Raw genomic sequence first — 22,002 nt, forward strand, 5'->3', positions numbered from 1 at the left:
CCCATGCTGACCAATTAAACCCAATTCACCAACAACCCCCATTATTTTGAAGGGTGGGAGGAAACCAAAGGACCTGGTGGAAACTTATGCAAACACTGGGAGAACTCCTTACAAACAATGCGGGATCAGAACTTGGGTTGCTGGTGTATAACAGCGTTGTGCTTACCGCTATGCGAACTGTGCCCCTCTCAATTTAAATTAATTAAAGTTTTTTTTAGCAAAGTTGTAGGTATTGTGGGAGCAATGGCTGTCTTTATTACCCATAATCCCTCACTCAACTTGAACCACTCTGTTTTTCCCTGGCTCTGGAGGCTACGTGGGGAATTATGGGTAATGATGACGGCCATTGCTCCCGACTTGAGCTACAACTACAAGCTGCCGGGGTGGCTCTGGCCTGATCAGATGGTGGAGTGGCGCTCCGGTGAACTCCATCCAGCAGCACTGCACCCCTGCCGCCACGTCAGGATTTAGATTGGAGAGGGGTCGGGCGGGCAGATGGCCAGGAGGGCAGCCGAACGGCCAGTGCTAGGAGCGAAGCTCTCGGGCGAGTCAAGGACTGCCCCCCCCCCCCTTAAGGTTAGCAATTTTAGCCAATTATCACCTTTAATCAGACTATTCTACAGCATCTATGAGATACAACACACCCATAGACTGTGGTAATAACCCCGATTAAAGGTGCACAAAGATGAAAACGCAAGTCTCTCATACTTCATAGTACATAAACGTGGGGGCCCTTGAAAATCCGGGGTCCATGGCAGATGCTATTTTCGCTACTATGTTAATCCGGCCCTGCCCATAGGGTTCAGAAGAATGATCCTGGCAATGAGAGGATTAATGAATGAAGGGCATTCATCTGTACTTGGTGGAGTTCAGAAGAACGAGGGGAGATCTTTCTGAAACCTACTGAACAATAAAAGGGCTCAATTAAGCCCTTATTTTCATTGCTGATGGCAGTAGCAAAATTAATTCTGAGGTTTATAGAAACATTTGCTCAAATTCGAGAAAATGTCTCCAAACTCACTGGACGGCGCTTCATCCTGCAGGAAGGCAATTACCCCAAACAGACTGCTAAAGCAACAAAGGAGATTTTCAAAGCTAAAAACTGGAAAATTCTTGAATGGCCAAGTCAGTCACCCAATCTAAATCCAACTGAGCATGCCTTCCATATGAAGAAGAGAGCACTTAAGGGAACAAGCCCCCGAAACAAGCAGGAGCTGAAGATGTCCACAGTACAGGCCTGGCAGAGCATCACCGGAGAAGATACTCAGCACCTGGTGATGACTTCAAGGGATAGGCAACAAAGTACTAAACATGACTACTATAATATATTTTACATACCATTGCTATGACCCAAATATTATGGTGCCCTGACATGAGGGGATTATGTATAAAAAGTGCTGTAATTTCGTACGCAAATAACCTTGAATAAAATCTGGAATGTGCACTTTAATCACATGTGAATTGTTTGATTACAAATTTAAAACTGTGGCGGACAGAAATGTTTGTCCCAAACATTATGGAGGGGCAGCATGTTCTTCCAGCTGCTCATTGTTTGAATAAGAATTATAGACCTATTTCATTGTTGTGGGACTGGTTACGTTTTCCTGGGGATCCAGTAAAGGTTCGGTGGCAACCAAACTGATTAGCCCCACCAAAATAGGGTGGGTGGGGGGGGGGGGGGGATGTTACCTGTAACAGAGATGCATGTGCTGACTGCAGTTTATGATTCAACTCTGCAGGGAGCACTGAACAGACTGCATATAGCTGTAAACACCAACAGGGGGCCCAAAAAACATATGCTGTTTGCTTGTTGAATCTAACCTCCACCAATCCAAAGGGTGGGAGGAGTCTGTGGTGCCTGTTGAGGGTGCTGGCTATCTGATCATGAATCTAAACTGTCACAACTTGGATGACAGTGGCTACAAAGCTTTTGAACTCTCGGAGAGGAGGCTTCATCAGGCCCTGGGGAGATCTCACTTGGAGTATTGTGAGCCGTTTTGGGTTCCTCATTCCAGAAAAGATGTACTGAAGTTGGAGAGGATTCTAAAGAGATTCACTCAGATGATTCCAAGAATGAAAGGGTTACCATATAAGGAGTGTTTGACAGCTCTTGGTCTATACACGTTGGAATTTAGGAGAATGGGGGTGGGGGGGTAGTGATCTCATCGAAACATTTCAAAGGTTGAAAGTCATGGACAGATGAGACGTAGAAAGGTTATTTCCCATGGTGGAAGAATCTAGGACAAGAGGGCACAAACCAGAATTGAAGGGCGTCCGCTTAGAACAGAAATGCAGAGGAATTTCTTCAGCCAGAGAGTGAAAAATATGGATTTTTTTTTTGCCAAGTCAGTTGTGGAGGCCAGATCATTGGGTAGCTCATTTCAGATAGAAATTGATAGGTCCTTGCTTCACCAGGTCATCAAAAGTTATGGGGAGAAGGCCGGACAGTGGGGCTGAGTGGGGAAATGGATCAGCTCACGATTAAATGGCCAGGCAGATGGAATTTAAATAAAGGGAATTATGATGGTATGAGACGGGAGTTGAGTAAGATTGATTGGGTGGTGTTTATGGGGGGATTGATGGTGGATAGACAATGGAAAGCATTCAAAGATCTCATGGAAGAATCATTTATACTGAAATCATTTATGCTGGTTTGGCATAAAAATAAACCAAAAAAGGTGACTCAACCGTGGATAACAAAGGAGATTAGAGACAGAATTAGGTCCAAAGAGAGAGCATATCAATTGGCCAAAAAAAGTACCAAATCTGAACACTGGGAACAATTCAAGATGCAGCAAAGAAGGACAAAGGCATTAATCAAGAGGGCAAAAATAAATTACGAAAGTAAGCTTGCGGCAAACATAAAAACCAACTGCAAAAGCTTTTATAGATATGTCAAGAGGAAAAGATTGGTGAAATCCAAAGTAGGACCCTTGCAGTCGGAATCAGGGGAATATATAATGGGGAATAAGGAAATGGCAGACCAATTAAATTCTTACTTTAGTTCTGTTTTCACAAGAGAGGATACAAATAACCTCCCAAGGATGTTGGGACACATAGAGACTAATGCAAGGGAGGAGCTGAAAGAAATCAGTATCTCTAAGGACATGGTCTTAAGGAAATTGTAGGGATTGAAGGCCAATAGATCCCAAGGGCCTGATAATCTACATCCTAGGGTACTTAAAGAAGTGGACATTCAGATAGGAGATGCTTTAAGAATTATTTTCTAGAACTCGATAGACTCAGGATCAGTACCCATGGATTGGAGGGTAGCTAATGTTACCCCACTATTTAAAAAGGGGGGGTAGAGAAAAAACAAGGAATTATACGCCGGTGAGCCTTACATCAGTAGTGGGCAAAATGATGGAATCCATTATTAAGAATGTAATAGCGGAGCATATGACTAGCAGAGAAGGGATTGGACAGAGCCAACATGGATTTACAAAAGGTAAATCGTGCTTGACAAATCTATTGGAATTCTTTGAGATTGTGACAGGTAAAATAGATGGAGGAGAGCTAGTGGATGTAGTGTACCTGGATTTCCCAAAGGCCTTCGATAAGGTCCCACATAAACGACTGGCATGCAAAATCAAGGCTCATGGGATTGGGAGCAAGGTATTGATGTGGATTGAGAACTAGCTGGCAGATAGAAGACAGAGAGTTGGGATAAATGGCTCATTTTCTGAGTGGCAGGCGGTGACCAGTGGGGTGCCATAGGGATCTGTACTGGGACCCCAGCTGCTCACAATTTACATTAATGATCTAAATGAGGGGATTGGATGTAATATCTCCAAATTTGCAGACAACACTAAGCTAGGAGGGGTTGTGTGCACTGAAGAGGGGGTCAGGAAGCTCCAGTGTGATTTGGATAAATTAGGGGACTGGGCAGATAGATGGCAAATGCGCTGCAATGTGGATAAATATGAGGTTATCCACTTTGGTAATTCAAACCGGAGGGCAGATTACTATTTGAATGGCAATAGATTGGGAGATGGGGAAGTGGAGAGAGACCTAGAGGTTCTTGTGCACCAGTCACTGAAGACGAGCATGCAGGTACAGCAGGTGGTTAAAAAAGCAAATGGTATGTTGGCCTTCATATCAAGAGGGTTTGAGTATAGGAACAAGGATACCTTACTGCAGCTGTACAGGGCCTTGGTGAGACCCCACCTGGAGTATTGTGTGCAGTTTTGGTCGCCTTATCTGAGGAAGGATGTTCTTGCAATGGAGGGAGTGCAAAGGCGATTCACCAGGCTGATACCTGGAATGGCAGGAATGACTTATGAGGAAAGATTGCGCAAATTGGGATTGTACTTGCTGGAGTTTAGAAGATTGAGAGGGGATCTCATAGAGACATATAAAATTCTGGCAGGACTGGACAGAATGGATGTGGAAGGGATGTTTCCAATGATGGGGGAGTCCAGAACCCGGGGCCATGGTTCGAGGATAATAGGCAAACCATTTAGAACCAAGATGAGGAGGAATTTCTTTACCCAGAGGGTGGTGAATCTGTGAAATTCATTGCCAAAGAGAGCAGTAGAAGCATGTTCATTGAATACATTTAAGAGGGAATTAGATATATTTCTTCAGTATAAGGGAATTAGGGGTTACGGAGAGAAGGCGGACAGGGCACTGAACTTTAAGATCAGCCATGATCTCACTGAATGGTGGAACAGGCTCGAAGGGCCGAATGACCTTCTCCTGCTCCTATCTTCTATGTTTCTATGGGCTGAATGGCCTATTTCTGCTCATTTGTGCAGATTGAGACTCAGATCTGCATGAGGTCATTCCACTCCCCAGAAGTAGACCAAGATACAGGACCATGACGCAATGTCACCACTTGTTAACATGAGTAAACATGGTTTCACATCAAATTCAACTTTCATCTCAGTCATTGTGCACTTAATTAAGATCACACACTCACCATTCTCTAACCACCAGAATTTAGATTCAACTACAGTTAGTAATGTTCAGTTAACGTGTGTTATGATTGCACGCAAACCAGCTTTGTCTGCTTCCTGCCATTTATGCATTAAATACATGTAGCTTCACTAGATTAGAACCTGATATTGAAGAATAGTTGCTGTTGTTCCTGATAGGCATGCCCTTCTGCATTTTAATTGCACCAGGACCCGTCTGGGACAATAATGAGAGCATGAGGGACACTGGGTTGTAAGGTTACAGATGTGTGGAGGTTGGTGTTAGTGGTGGTTCATGGTGTGTCCTGGATACCCAGTTATTATCTTCTATTTGCGTCTATCCTGTTTTGCACACACGAATGTATTCTCATTAACGTAATAGCATCTGCTACTGGGCCCTGTAATTTCAAGGACCCCCCACGTTTATGTAATATGAATTATGAGAAACATTTTTGTTTTCATCTTTGTGCAGCGGCTTTGAGATAATCTCATAGCCCCGATTAAAGGAGATAATTGGCTAAAATCGCTCACCTTAAATTTAATCATGTTTTTTTTTTTAAATTTCATTTATTAGTTTAAAACCACACAATAAAACACATAATTCAAAACAATACAAATACATGTGGTCTATAAAAGATAAAGAAAAATATGACCCCCCCCCATTCTCCCATCTCCCTACAAAGATAAAAGAAAAAGAGAAAGAACACCCATATTTTGTAAATAGGGGTTCCATATCTTCCAAAATATATATTTATCTCTTAAATTATGTAATTTTCTTAAGTGGTATACAACTCTGGATTTCAGCAGGCCATCTTTCTATACCCAGATCTGTGCCAGACTTCCAAGTTATGGCAATACATTTTCCTGAATTTAATCGGGGCTATTAACACAGACCATCCCCGGCAATGGTTCAATGCGGGTGCAATGGCTGTCTTGGTTATCCATAATTTCCCCCCCCCCCCCCCACACAGCTGGAACCGCTCTGCCAGTGTCAGCGCCAGGGAAACTTAAAGTGGTTCCAGCTGGGTGGGGGTGATTGTGGTCGAAGATGGCCATTGATCCCGCATGCCACCAGCCACCACTGCCATAAGTTTTGTTTTAACAAAATGTAGAGGAGGGTGCAATTTCAGTGTAAGTGCTTCCTCCCTCAGCGCGCATGCACCAGCCAGCACAATTTAGAGCCCCTTTAAAATATTTGTTACAATCCCCACAATACTTTAATCCAGCACTGCACAGATCCTGGACAACTAACCAAACATTGATCAAATATCTGATTGTTCAGGAGGAGATGGTTCTGTCATTCTCTGACTCTCTCACAAGAAGTAAACAAGAAATCAGGCAAGAAAAATACAATGCTGTAAACACCAAAATCAATGCATATAAGGACTTTTTTTTTAAAGCAGGTAACCCCATCTATCTGGACAAATGGATGATACTGATTGGGATTTTCAGTAGTTGCTACCCACCTCATTGGGCTGTGCAGTGAGGAACAGATGGCAGAAGAGCTCGCTTGGGGGTCTGCAGGGGTTGCGTGTGACAAATGCAAACTGACAGTCTGTTGGTTGACACGTTGTGTATAGGATCCTTTTCAAGGCGTGAGCCATCAACAGCATCTAGGCAAAACACAGCACAGCAATGACACAACTAAATATGTGTACTGCATTTCATGTAATATTCGAATGACATCATTAAAACAATAATTTCAATGCTTCAAACTGGATTTTCTGAAAAAGCCAGGAAAGTGAAGCAGTTTGTGATTCAACTAAGGTGACTAACATTGTTCCAACCATTTATTACAAATCCTCACCCAAATGTCTTTTGATTGCCCTAAGCAGGGCTTCCCCTTCTGTTCTCTCCGCACAGCCCCGTCCTCCTTTCTCTTTATCATTAAACATTAACTTATCTCAGCTCTTATAAAAAGAGTATCACTGAGATGTTAACAGTGTTTCTCTTTCTACAGATACAGCCAGACCTGTTGATCATTTTTGGCTTTTCTTTCAGATTTCCAGCAATGTTTTGCTTTTGTGTTCTGGTTAATGCTGCAGGAGAACCTCAGAGCAATCAGTTTACTACCAGTATTCCCCAATTCGTTCTTCCCCAACAGGAATTTTCAGTCTCTGGTGATGTATAGTTCGTCTTCACACTGACCTTTATTACAGTGGGAATGGAACACAAGAGTAAGGCAATTTTGCTGAAATCGGCCATTCTTAGATTTCCCTCTGCAATGTTAGGTACCTGAAAGAATTTGGAAGACCTTGTGAGATCTGTGGAGAGAGAAATCAAATTAACTGGTTTTTCCTTCCACAGATGCTTCTTGGCCGGCTGTATTCTTCCAGCAATTCTGGATTTGTTTCAGGCCTGCAGTTCGATTTGTTTTCCAAAGGAAAATTGGTGCAGAATCACTGGAGTTTAGAAGGCCGCTTATCTCATTGAGACACAAAAAAATATTCTGCCACTTCACTGTCACCAGGTAATTCAGGACGTGGAACCTTCCTGCAGTTGACATTTGCCATAATCTTGAGCAACTGAAGGCAAAGGTAGGACTGTTCTTTCTGCCAAGAGAACTAAATAATTTCCACTTGGGAGAGAGCCAGTATGTATATATTGCTAGAGCATCTGGCTGCCCCTTCCACAGTCGTACACGACAGCAACATGATTGGCTCTTTCTTCATCCTAAAGCTTGTGGAATTGTAGCGCACAGTCTCAGGTCCATACCCAGAGTTGGGTACATACGCTCTCACCACCCCCACCCCTACCCTGGACACTGCTCAAAATTTATGGACCCTCTTCCATGGGAAACAGTCAAGTTTAGTTGTTTTTTTTCTCTCCTACCGATTACAAAAATATTTTAAAATATTTTATTATTTAGTCCATGGCCCCCACCATAACTGTGCTGTGGCCCACTGGGGGTGGGGGGGGAGGAGTGATAGAGGGTGCCATATGGTGCCCATGGCTGGGGAAAAGAGTCAGGCATAAGAAGCAGCAGAAGTCAGCTATTCAGCCCATCAAGTCTGTCCCGCCATTTAATCATGAGCTGATCCATTCTCCCTATTCAGCCCCACTATACGGCCATCTCCTCATAACCTTTGATGCCCTGGCTAATCAAGAACCTATCAGTCTCTGCTTTGAATACACCCAATGACCTGGCTTTCACATCTACTGGTGGCAACAAATTCCACAGATTTACCACCCTCTGGCAGAAGAAATTCCTCTGCATTTCCATTCTTATGTGACGCCCTTCAATCCTGAAGTTGTAGCCTCTTGTCCTAGATTCTCCAACCACGGGAGACATGGCTCTTGCCAAACTGTTCCTGTACTGCATCTAATGTAGAAAGTTGCCCAGATATGACCTGGCGACAAAAGCAGGATAAATCCACTATCTATGAAAATAATGGAAGGGGTCATTAACAATCCTTTGTCCAATTTTGTTCAGACCACACATCTTTTCAGCCATGGACCAAATAAGCACTCCAGAGATGAAGTGAAATGACTGCCCTTGGCATAAAAAAAGATTTGATCAATTGGGCGGCGCAGTAAGCATGCGGGTTAACACAACGTTCTTACACACCAGAGACCCGGTTCGAATCCGTCAATGTCTGTAATACCTCATCCCCGTGTTTGCGTGGTTTCCTCTGGGTGCTCCAATTTCCTCCCACCATTCAAAAACATACCAGGATTGTAGGCTAATTGGGTAGCACGGACTCATGGGCCGAAAGAGCCTGTTACTGTGCTATATGTCTAAATTTTAAATTTGAAAGTGGCATTGTGTTTTGGCATCCGGGGATGATTGGAGCCGTCCCATTTACACGGCGACATGGCTGAAGTTTTTGGAGGACAGTCATCCTAATCTCAGGAGGATTTCCTAGGGGGAGAAGAGCCTTAGGCTCTACTATCTCTAGCGGTTTCATCATTAACCTTTCCTCCATCCTAAAATTTATTTTACAATGTTTAATTCCCTTTGCACTTCCACAGTAAATGAAACAGACCATGCCCATTGCATCAAAACCCAAATTTAACTCTGGGTCATTAGTGGGGGCAGGTAATATTTGTGCAACTAGATAATGATCTTCTCCACAAGAGAGCCTAAACACCCCACTGTATTCAATGCCATTGCCAACATTGTTCTTTATGTAGCAAAGATACATAACTAATGTTTTGGGCTTGAGCCCTTAGAATGTTGGTGATGTATCTTTATCTTTGCTACATAAACTACACTGTTTGACCTGCTGAGTTTCTCCAGTATTGTGCTTTTACTTCAATCATGTCTGCAGACTTCCATGTTTACGCCAATGTTGCCCCCCACCTCTACTCCCAGTTTCAACATTCTGCGGGACTTGAACCATTGATCAGAAACTTGTAAGCTCTGAATATACAGTGAATTGGGATAAAAGTGAAATATTCCCAATTTCTAAATGAAATTACGATCAATCTAGACAAATTTGTAAATTTCGATGGACTGATAAAATTAAGTACTTAGGGATAATGATTGATGTAAATTTTCAAACATTGTCTAATTTAAATTGTGTACCATTAATGAGAAAGATTAAAGTGGATTTGATTAAATGGAAATATTTACCTTTAACTTTAATAGGTTGAGTAAATTGTATAAAGAAGAATATTTTTCTACGAATTCAATATTAGTTTCAATCGATTCCTTGTTCTCTTCCGAAATCCTTTTTTCAAGATTTAAATAAAGTAGTTTGAGAGTTTTTATGGAAAGTAAAATTAGCAAGAGTAGCGATGCATAAATTATCCTTTGGGAGGTTTGCAATAATTTTAAAATTATTATAAAGCAGCTCAATTAAGGTTTATTAATTGTATGTTAGATATTTGGAACCCTCCTAGTTGGGCTAGGGTGGAATTGACTGAGATATTGGAACCATGTCCCCATCAGTTTGTATTTAAATGGAATACTGTCTTACTACAGAAATATACTGTACCAATTTTGAAATATTTATTAGAAATTTGGACTAAAAGGAATTTATTCATAGGATCAAAAGGTAGTTTATCAATTTAAACCCCAATATATCAAAATAAATGGATTCCTTTTTCATTGAATAATAGAGTTTTAGAAGATTGGTGGATTAAAGGAATAAAAAGATTGCAGGGTTTTGAAGAAGGGAAATTTTTTATCATTTAATCAGCTTAAAGAGAAATTTGGGATTTTAGAGAATTCTCTGTTTGTTTGTTACCAAATTAGGGTATTAGTGAAATAATTTTGGAAGAGAAATGAAAATTTGTAAGTTAACTAAATTTGAATTTATGGTTTCATATTTTTCAGATAAAGGTTTTATATCAGAAATGTATGCCTTATTACAAGATACAATGGTTAAATTTTTTTAGATAAATCTAGGATTAAATGGGAGCGTGATTTAAGTTGTGAGATTAGTCGGGTGGATTGGGAAAATATGTGTTATGATGGGTTGACTAAGTTAATTAATGTAAGATATTATAATTTTTTGCATCAGTTATATTTAACCCCTGAAAAATTGAAAAAATATGGATTTAGTAATTGATTTGTGGATGATATGTTGGAACATTTATACATTCTGTTTGGTTTTGTGATAAAGTTCAACCTTTCTGGTTTAAAATTAGGAATTTACTTCAAAATTTGTTTAAAATTCAATTTCCTTTAGATCCAATTTTTTTTTTTGTTAGGTTATTTTACTCCGTTAGTGCTTGGATAAGTTTCAGACAGCGTTTATTCATCTAACATTGACAGTTGTTCACAAATGTATTGCTATGTCTTGGAAAGATGAAACGGAGTTAAATGGAGTTCGATGGCATCATGAGTTGAAGTCGTGTATCTATATGGAGAAAATAAAATGTGATTTACATAATAATTATGATTTTTTTTGTTAAGATGTGGACACCGTATATGAAGAATATGAATTTAGTAATATTGTAAACTACTGAATGTTTATTTTTAATGCTTTCCTTTAGGGATCAGTTGTGGGAGGAGGGAGAGGATGGGTTTGTTTTACTGTTTTATTATTAGACTACTTACTCTGTAAAAGTCTGCTTATTTTTATTGAAAAAATTCTAAATAAAGTTAAAAAAAAAGAAACTTGTAAGCTCCGGCCAAAACCGTGGGTGGCACAGTTAGCGCAGCAGCTTTGCAACACCAACGGTCGGGACCAGGGCACGATAACAAGCCATTTCAGCCCACGAGGCCAAGCCACCCAATTAACCTACAACCTCCAGTATGTTTCGAGGAAACTAGAGCCCCCGATGAAAACCCACGCAGACACAGGGAGAACTTACAAAACTTTACAAACAGCACGGGATCGTTGGTGCTGCAACAGCAGTGTACTAACCTGAGTTTCTACAGCATTGTGTTGTTATTTCAACTACGGTGTCTGCAGACTTTTGTGTTTTACTTAATGGGAAGATTCTCACTCCTGGTGGATGCCACCTTTGGCTGTTTCCTGCCATAATCTTTAAATGTTGAGCTTCATGGACCCCCATGTGGACATCAGACCTCCCGATTAGTTTCTGTCTCCACCATCGGGAGTTCAGTGTACATCTTTGAAAATTGTAGGCCTCTCGGCCTGTCAAGCTCTGCTGACCGCCATAACATGTCGCTGCAGTCAGGCCACCATGGAGGGTGTGCTGTTGCAAGATGACGTCCTTGGTGACTGGTGTGCAGCAATTAACCTACCAGCATGTGAGAGGAAACCCAAACTCACAGCAGAAAGTCTTGTAGTCAGGGAGAGAATGTGCAGACTCCACACAAACTGCACCCAAAGTCAGAAGAGTCCCAAGGTCATTGAATTGTGAAGCAACAGGGCTGATTTTGGGACAACACAGTTAGCGCAACGCACCAATGATCAGGACCGGGGTTTGAATCTCGCACTGTCTTTAAGGAGTTTGTATGTTCTCCCCGTTTCTGCGTGGGTTTTCCCTGGGGGGGGGGCTCCGGTTTCCTCCCACTGTTTGAAACGTACTGGGGGGGGGTTGTAGTTTAATTGGGTATAAATTTGGCAGCAGGGACTTGTGGGCCGAAATGGCCTGTTACTATGCAGGTCGTTTAAATTTAAGTTTACCAGCTGTGTCTCAACACTCTACTTAAATTTAAAGATTAATTTACAGTTTAGGATAATGACATTTTGCCTGGAAATTTGACATTGAAGAGTCTAACTGCACAGAACTGTTTAATTAATTGGTTTTCTGCTTATTTATCAATAGATTTGAATTCTGATTTGTTAAAAAATAAATTTAAAGAATCCGGACAATATTATTACAGTATTTCCAGGCGAGCCCTAGAGACTGTACAACTTTGCTTGGGTTCTGTGATATTACCATTAAATTATTAGCAATATTTCTGCTATTAGATCTTCCACAGAACAGATTAGAACTTGCTGAGAGCTGAATTTATATGGCACCTCTTCGACATTAATCAAAGGAATGAGACCTTGAATCTTTAGAAACCAGCTTCCTCCCTTAGAATTAAACTGTTGTTTCATTCCCAAAGCGCAACGCAACGGAAAATCATTTTACCAAGAGGGTTTTCAGGCCACGTTGCATCAATTGGGGCACTTGAACTTTCTTAGCACTGCTCATTCTTGTGACTCTAACATAACTTATACACATCATCAATAGTAGAAGGACCTTTCCCGGATATATAGATGCCCCACAGCTATGAAATCAGCAAAACAATTCTGAGCAGTCCATCGCAGCACAGAATAAATATCCTGCTGGCTTGTTGGTACCCCATGTCATAAAATGTAAACTTGGAAAGGAGGGGATTTGGAGATGAAGAAATAGAGGGTTTTACAACATTGAGGGCCTATACTGGGTTCTGGTGTTCTATGTTTTAACTGAAAAGGAATATTCCCTACTGTATAAAACTATTCCACTATTTTTGAAGGTGTTAATGATAATTGCCATGAGCCAAGCCGGTAATAAAGCATCCTTAAAGTGGTCTATATTCTTTCCAGAGCTATTCCCAGCCTTGAGATATCTTGATTATTCTCCCCGAGATATTCCCCAGAATATTGGGACAGAAAATTATTGATCAAAAATGTCCTTCTGAACACACTTAAGTAACTCATATAATATTACATATTTGGATACTTCAAGCCAGTAATTCTCCGGGGAGGAGTCACGTGATGGAGTAGTGGCCGGACGGAGAACTCCAGCCCTCTCCAGAAAAGTCGGGAAAAACAAGAGAAAATACAGAGGCACAGAAATACAAGTTAAAGAAAAGTGAGTATAAAGGTGGAAAGAAGATGGAGACAAAAGAAGAAAAATCAAAATCAACGGTAAGAAGAGAGGAAGAGAAGACAACGGAGGAAAAAGGTGAAGGCCTTACCTGTCCGAAGAGGCCCGCTGTGGAGAGAGGAGCCCGCTACCTCAGGTCGGTAGAAAAAGAACTACAACAATGGCTCGCAGAGCCGAGTAAAAGTGCGCGATGCGCATGAAAAAAAACACACCGACGGGAGGGGGGACCAGCTGGGGAGTCGATCTCCACAGCCGGCAATGACAGCTGCAGAACACCTGCAGCAAGAAGAGACCACAGAAGACAATAGAAACAAGAAAGAAGAGAAGAAAAGTGCAACAAAGAAACAACAGATGGCCAACCTAGAGGAAGAAGAAGAGGAAGAGGAAGAGTACAGTGAAATAGAAGAAGAAGAGAAAGGCAAGATAAAGGTTGTACTTTCTCTTATTAAAGGATACATGGAGTCATTTAAAGAATGGCAAACACAGGAATTTAATGATTTAAGAAAAAGAATAAACAACACAGAAGAGAAAATGAATAAAATAGATATGACCTTAACAGAAATGGGAAAGAAAATGGACAAGATGGAAGAGCGGGCAGTAGCAGCAGAAATGGAGGTAGAAGACTTAAAAAAGAAATTGGAGGAATCTAATAAAAAAGCGATAGAGACACAAGAACTGTTAGCTCAAAAAATAGATATAATGGAAAATTATAACAGAAGAAATAACATAAAGATAGTGGGCCTTAAGGAAGATGAAGAAGGCAAGAATATGAGGGAGTTTATAAAAGAGTGGATCCCTAAGACCCTGGGATGTCCAGAACTACAGCAAGAAATGGAAATAGAAAGGGCACATAGAGCATTGGCCTCTAAACCACAACCACAACAAAAACCAAGATCTATTGTAGTAAAATTCCTAAGATATACTACAAGAGAAAAGGTACTGGAGAAGACAATGGAAAAAGTAAGAGAGGGCAACAAACCACTGGAGTATAAAGGGCAAAAAATCTTCATTTATCCAGATATAAGTTTTGAACTCCTAAAGAAGAGAAAAGAGTTCAATACAGCAAAGGCGATTTTATGGAAGAAAGGGTATAAATTTATACTGAAGCAACCTGCGGTATTGAAAATATTTATTCCAGGACAACAAAACAGACTGTTCTCGGATCCAGAAGAAGCACGAAAATTTGCAGAACAATTACAAAAATAGACTGAGGGATGAAGACGGGTAATGAGAGTAAAAATGATCACGATTGATAGGTATGTGGGTAAAGACAAAAATAGACTGAGGGATGAAGACGGGTAATGAGGGTAAAGGTGACCACGATTGATACGTATGCGGGTAAAGAGGTATAAGAGTGAATAGAGACAATGTGCATATGTGAAAGTATCTGTAATTAGAGGAAAATATAGATAGTATAGACAAGAATTAATAGGGGAAGGTAATGGAATAGAGAGAATAAGGAGGGAATTAAAAGAGTGACCTTTGTGACATATGAAAAGTGAAATCTTTTCTGGGGGGGGCTGGGTGGGGGAAAAGAGCGGTCACTGCAAAAATCAGTTGACGCTTGCGAGTGGATTCGCAAATCCAAATGGAGAGGGGAGATGTGGTTGTCCGACAAGGGATAAAGGACAACTCAGGAGGGGAAGGGGAGATTGGGGATAAAGAAGATAGAAATAGGAGAATAAGGAAAATGTTGGATGTTGTAGGAATGTTGTCTTGTAAATAGTTGAAAATAAGAAAACAGAAATGGAAAAGGAGGAAAGGTAATGATGGAAAAACGGAAAGAGAAGATAAACAAAATATAAAATGGCTACGCTGAACTATATGACTTTAAATATTAATGGAATACATAACCAAATTAAAAGGAAGAAACTACTAAATTTGCTGAAAAAGGAAAAAATAGATATAGCATTTGTCCAAGAAACACACTTAACTGAATTGGAGCACAAGAAATTAAAGAGAGATTGGGTAGGACATGTAACAGCAGCATCGTATAATTCAAAAGCAAGAGTGGCTATATTAATTAGCAAAAATGTGCCATTTAAAATAGAAGAGGAAATAATAGATCCAGCAGGGAGATATGTTATGATAAAACGTCAGATATATTCGGAGCTTTGGAATCTACTTAATATATATTCACCTAACGAAGAAGATCAAAAGTTTATGCAAGATATCTTTTTGAAGGTAGCTAATACGCAAGGGAACATACTAATAGGAGGGGATTTCAATCTGAATTTCGATCCAAATATGGATAAAATGGGGAAAAAAATTAACAGGAAGAACAAAGTAACCAAATTTATAATTAAATCAATGCAAGAAATGAAACTTGTGGACATATGGAGGAAACAAAACCCAAAAGAAAAGGAATACTCATACTACTCGACTAGATATAAAACATACTCAAGAATAGACCTATTTTTGTTATCAGCTAGTATGCAGGATAGAGTAAGAAAAACAGAATATAAAGCGAGAATGCTATCGGACCATTCACCCTTAATACTGACAGTAAAGCTAGAGGACATCCCTCCAAGAATGTATAGATGGAGATTAAACCCCATGCTACTTAAAAGACAGGATTTTAGAGAATTTATTGAAAAACAATTAAAAATGTATTTTGAAGTAAATACGGAATCAGTGGAAGATAAGTTTATACTATGGGACGCAATGAAAGCATTGCGTCCCATAGTATAAAATAATAAGTTATGCAACCAAGATGAAGAAGGACTATAATCAGGAAACAGAGCAGTTGGAAAGGGAAATAGTAAACATAGAAAAAAAATTAGCAATAAAGGAAGATACAACCAAAAGAAGAGAATTGGCGGATAAAAAAATAAAATATGAAACATTACAAACATATAAGGTGGAGAAGAATATAATGAAGACAAAACAGAAATATTATGAACTAGGTGAAAAAACACACAAAATCTTAGCATGGCAGCTTAAGACAGAGCAAACTAAGAAAATGGTATTGGCAACAAGGAAAAAAGACAAACAAATTACATATAATCCAAAAGAAATGAAGGAAAACTTCAGAGAATTCTATGAACAATTATACCGAACTGAAAACGAAGGGAAAGAAGGGAAAATAGATGAATTTTTGACTAAAATTGAACTACCAAAACTACAAATAGAGGAACAAATTAAATTAACAGAACCATTTGGAACAGTAGAAATACAAGAGATAATTAAAAAATTACCAAATAATAAGACACCAGGAGAGGATGGACTCCCAATAGAATTCTACAAAACATTTAAAGACCTATTAATACCGCCCCTCCTGGATGTAATCAACCAGATTGATGAGACACAAAACTTACCAGATTCATGTAAAACAGCAATAATTACAGTGATACTAAAACAAGGGAAAGATCCACTCTCACCAGCGTCATATAGACCAATATCTTTGCTAAACACAGATTATAAGATAATAGCTAAACTATTAGCAAACAGATTAGCAGAACAGGTACCGAAAATGGTAAATTTAGACCAAACTGGATTTATCAAAAAAAGACGCACAACAGACAATATTTGTAAATTTATTAACTTAATTCATGCAATAGAAGGAAATAAAGCACCTGCAGTAGCAGTTGCTTTAGACGCAGAGAAGGCCTTCGACAGAGTAGAATGGAATTATTTGTTCAAAGTATTGTAAAAATTCAGTTTACCGGAGAAATATATTAATTGGATTAAAGCATTATATAAGGGACCTTTAGCGAAAGTGACAGTAAATGGACATGTATCAAAGCAATTTAACTTAAGCAGGTCAACGCGGCAGGGATGCCCACTATCACCATTATTGTTTGTGCTAGCTATAGAACCACTAGCAGAATCGATAAGAATAGATAATAATATAAAAGGAATAAAAATAAAAGACAGGGAATATAAAATCAGTCTATTTGCGGATGATGTGATAGTGTACTTAACAGAACCAGAACTATCAATAAAAGAACTATATAAGAAATTGAAGGAATATGGAGGAGTGTCGGGATACAAGATAAACGTAAATAAAAGTGAAGCAATGCCTATGAATAACGCGGATTTCTCAAAATTTAAGAAGGAATCCCCATTCAGATGGCAAATGCAGGCAATAAGATACCTAGGTGTACAAATAAACAAAAATCTAGGCCAATTATATAAACTCAATTACAATCCACTAATGAAAAAATTACAGGACGATTTAAAGCATTGGAAAGAGCTACCACTAACACTGATAGGAAGGATAAACTGTATTAAAATGAACATTTTTCCAAGGATACTATACTTATTTCAGGCATTGCCAATACAACTGACAGAAAAATTCTTCAAAGAGTTAAAGAAAATAATAAGGAAATTTTTATGGAGAGGGGGGAAACCGAGGATAGCACTAGATAAATTAACAGAATGGTATAAACAAGGAGGCTTACAATTGCCAAACTTCAAAAATTATTATAGAGCCGCACAATTAAGGTACCTATCAGATTTTTATCAAACAAGGGAAAAACCAGACTGGACGAGATTAGAATTAGATAAAATAGGGGAAAAGATACCTGAACACATATTATATAAATGGGACGAAAAATTGGTACAACATAGAACTTCTCCAGTATTACACCATCTCCTCAATATATGGAAGAAGATTCATGTAGAAAGAAATAAAACAAATTATCAATTACCAAAACTAATATTGACGCAAAATAAGCTACTCCCTTTTACAATAGACAACCTTTCCTTTAGAAAATGGGAAAAAAAAGGGATTAAAAGAATAGAAAATTGTTTTTCAGGAAGTAGATTCTTATCCTTTGAACAAATGAGAGATAAGTACAATATAACTGGAGATACAGCGCTGGCATATTACCAACTGAGATCCTACTTGAAGGATAAATTAGGAAGCAATTTGAGTTTACCAGAGGGAAGTAACCTTGAATATGTGATTACAGATACAATGTTAATCAAAAGATTTATAACAAATATGTATATTAAACTGCAAGAAAAGGAGAATGAGGAAACAAATGGTAAAACTAAACAAAAATGGGAACAAGATTTAAATATAAAGATAAAAAAGGAAACATGGGAGAAATTATGTTCTGGAACGATGAGAAATACAATAAATACGAGGCTGCGTATGATACAATATAATTGGTTACACAGACTATACATTACACCGCAAAAGTTAAATAAATGGGACCCAACAGTATCTGATAGATGTTTTCGATGTAAAAAAGAAAGGGGAACAACAATTCATGCAATCTGGACATGTGAGAGTGTAGAAAAGTTTTGGGATGATCTCAATCAAATATTAAATAAAATAACAGAAAACAATATACCAAAGAATCCAGAGATCTTTCTCCTAAGTAACATAAAAAATAAAGAATTTGGAATTGACTTGGAAGATGCACAAAAAAGATTTGTTAAGATAGCCCTAGCCGCAGCAAAAAAATGTATTATGTCAACCTGGAAATTGGAAGATAATTTGAAAATACAACAATGGTATATAGAAATGAATAAATGTATTCCATTAGAAAAAATAACATATAGTTTAAGAAATAATATTGAAATATTCAAACAAGTATGGGAGCCTTACATTAAATACAATAGCGAAAACCTACCAGGAACAAACATTACCTAAGTTGATGGAAGGAGAAGAAAAGAAAAGAATGGACTCAGTAGAATTTCTGGTGTATTTTTGTTGAATTACAACATTGTCTGACTGGCTTAATGCAACCTAGATTGTATACCTAAAATGGATGAGATGGTGGGGTGGGGGGGTGGCTTGGGAGGAGGGAGGGGGGGGGAGAAAAAGTCACTGTATATGTGTGAAAAAGAAAAAGTGTATATCATGGCTAACGTGATTTATGGTGTGAAAAATAAAAAATTTTTTAAAAAAAGCCAGTAATTCTCCTGCAACTTTTTTTCATTCAATAGCCTTTTCATTGTCTGGCAACCAAAGAATAGTTCAAGATCACATACTGTTGTTCCTTAACTCTAAACGGACAGATTCTGTCCTTCATCAACTTGTAAGATCCTCTCTCAATCCTAAATTAATATCTCCATTCCCCTCCTTTCTGTATCTTTCCTAAATGTTTTGTATCTAGGAATATTTAGAAACAATTTCTGTCCCTTATGACCAAATCTCTGTTATAATCCCATGCGGTTCATGGCTTCACACATCATTACATGTCGTTACCTACATGATTTAAATCATATTCTATTTGTCATAAAAGGTCGCAACGAGCAGCATTCCAAATGTCCAACATGTTGTGAGATTAACAATGTGCAGCAGATTTCCTTTTAGGTGAAATGGCACTCCTGTAGACAGTCTGAGCATACTATGGTTATTAGTTTCTAATCAAAACGTGCAATAAATTGGTAATAGCCCCTTCCGGCCCACGAGCCCATGGTGTCCAATTATGCCCAATTGACCTACAAACCTCAATACATTTTGAAGGGTGGGTGGAAACCTGAGCACCCGGAGAAAACCCATTCCGACATTGGGAGTGTGACATTGTATTTAGAGGTAGTTTGGGAGGAATTGGTAGAGCAGCTTGCACACACACACATTTTAAAACACACAATATTTGCAGGACTTTTGCAGAATTATTTTTGCAGGAGGCAACAAAGTATTGACACCAGCTTGCCTGGGCGAGCAGGTGATCTTTGCAGGCAGAAGCAGAACAGTTTTGCTCTCAGAATGTGCAGAATTCCCAACCACTCCAGAGCCAAGGAAAGCAGACACCTCTACCACCACTCCCCCAGCAGCAGTTTCCCCAGTACCACGGAGACCTGACGCTACCACTGGGATCCCCCCTAAGACCGCTGCAAATGTCTCAAAACCAGAGACTCAGCCAACAGCCCCAAGCACCCAGGTTACTCCTCCAGCAGACACAAGCCCCACAGAGGCTCTACCAGCAGCTCCCAGTACCCCAGGGTCCACCCTTGCTACACCTAAGAGACCAGAGACTGCAGCTTAGTCATGTTGTGAGAGATAATAGAATATAGGAAGTAAAGCTAGTATGAATGAAATAAGGAACACTAGACTAGATTAGAGGAAGTTAAGTAAGTGCTGAGTAGGGAAGAATTCTGATAAGAGTGTGAGGAAGGGTTACGCAAGTATTAATAGAATATAGTGATAGAAAGAATTAGCAAGTTCTGCATCTAGAATTAGTAAGTCCTGGGGGTTGAGATGTGTGAATAAGGACAAAGGCAGATTCATGAATAAGGAGAATGACATGATGGGACCCAGACAGGATACCCCATGGTCTTTCAAGTTTACAGAAACTGCATGTAGGCAGACAGAATTACCAAATGCCAAACCAATCCAGGAGGCAGAAGAATGTTAAGTGGGGGGGAGGGTACCTCTCTTTGGCTTGGCTTCGCGGATGAAGATTTATGGAGGGGGTAAAAAGTCCACGTCAGCTGCAGGCTCGTTTGTGGCTGACCAGTCCGCAGAAACTGCATGTAGGCAGACAGAATTACCAAATGCCAAACCAATCCAGGAGGCAGAAGAATGTTAAGTGGGGGGGAGGGTACCTCTACACTGAAATGAACTGTATAAAAGTTGGGTGAGCCCCAGTATGTGTGTGTATTCCCATGGTAAGGGGAAGCACCCAACTTTGCACTGTTGTACAATAAATGTTCTTTCGTTCTCAATTTTTGTCTCGAGCGAAATCTGTGAAGGTACTTCTGTTTCTCACAATGTGATGCGATGAGACAGGCTGGAGCTCGACCCCAGAAAACTCGGAGCGGGCACGCACTTTGGCCGCTGGCAGAGATGCTTTCTGAATTACATGGAGGGTGCTGAGGCATTTGATAAAGAGCTATTAATGCTGCTGTTAGCCCAGCTGGGAGACCACCCTCACTCCCTTATACAGGATGCAAGGTCCTACCAAGAGGCAATGAGCATTTCACAGAGGCATGACAGTAAGGGGCATAGCGAACTCCACTCCCGGTTCAGACTCATGACCAGGTCACAACAAGTAGGGGAGTCTGCCAGAGACTTCATACTCTCTCTGAAAGACCTGGCGAGAGGCTGCAACTTTAAAGCAATATCAGCTCAGGAGTAAGCGGAGGACTTTATAAGGGACAGAATTGTTGCGGGCATACGGTCCACTGAGACGAGACATCGATGGCTGGAGAAAGGAATGGTGGGGCGAGATGAGGCAGAGACTATTGCAGAAGCTTTAGAAAGCACCAGGAAAGAATTGAGGAGTACTCACAGGACCCTGGGGCTTGGACAAATGTCACACTGCTGGACACTCTAGCCCCACGTAAAGAGAAGTTTGCTGCCTCACAGGAATTCACAGCAGCACCTTGAGGGTCCCAAGTGCTTTTTTTGTGGACAAAGAAAACACCCCAGAGCCCTCTGCCCTCCCAGAGAAAATGTCTCTTCCAACTGTGGAAAACGTGGGCATTATGCAAAAGTCTGCAGAAGCCCCAAGGCCTCAGCCAAGGCCCATTCTCATGCTAATGAGAGGCGGGAAAGCTCTTCTTTCTCCACAGACAAACAGAAGAAGAAGAATGCCATATGCAGCCGGCCATCTTGGACAAATGCTACAGAGCAGAGGACACAGTCTTCAGGAGATGAATATGACACGAGTACTATCGGATGGAAGCATGAATTAGGCGAGTCCACACAATTTATCTGACGCCACTGTGTGCATCAAAATTAATGATGTGAGGGTAAATTGCTTAATAGATAGTGGAAGCACTGAAAGTTTTATTGACCAGGGGTTAGTCAACCACCTTGCCCTCCCCACACGCCCAAGTGAGCACCAGATCCTGTTAGCAGCCAGCAGCCTTGTGGCTGAGGTAAAAGAGTTTTGCAGGGTTACTCTAGAAATCCAGGGCACAAAATACAAAGGCTTAAAATTACTAGTACTCCTTCACC

General features: G+C 40.0%; 1 protein-coding gene across 4 annotated transcripts in view; it reads right to left on the reverse strand.

Moving 5' to 3' along the window:
• sh2d5 (SH2 domain containing 5) overlaps nt 1–22,002 on the reverse strand; it is an 80,948-nt gene that overhangs the window by 20,916 nt on the left and 38,030 nt on the right. For all 4 annotated transcript variants that reach the window (XM_069919067.1, XM_069919066.1, XM_069919065.1 and 1 more), the window contains one exon: nt 6,383–6,529. In XM_069919067.1, the coding sequence (XP_069775168.1) occupies nt 6,383–6,529 (147 nt within the window). The remainder of the gene's footprint in view (nt 1–6,382; nt 6,530–22,002) is intronic.

This window comes from Narcine bancroftii, chromosome 2, assembly GCF_036971445.1.
Source record: "Narcine bancroftii isolate sNarBan1 chromosome 2, sNarBan1.hap1, whole genome shotgun sequence".
NCBI classification, from domain to species: Eukaryota; Metazoa; Chordata; class Chondrichthyes; order Torpediniformes; family Narcinidae; genus Narcine; species Narcine bancroftii.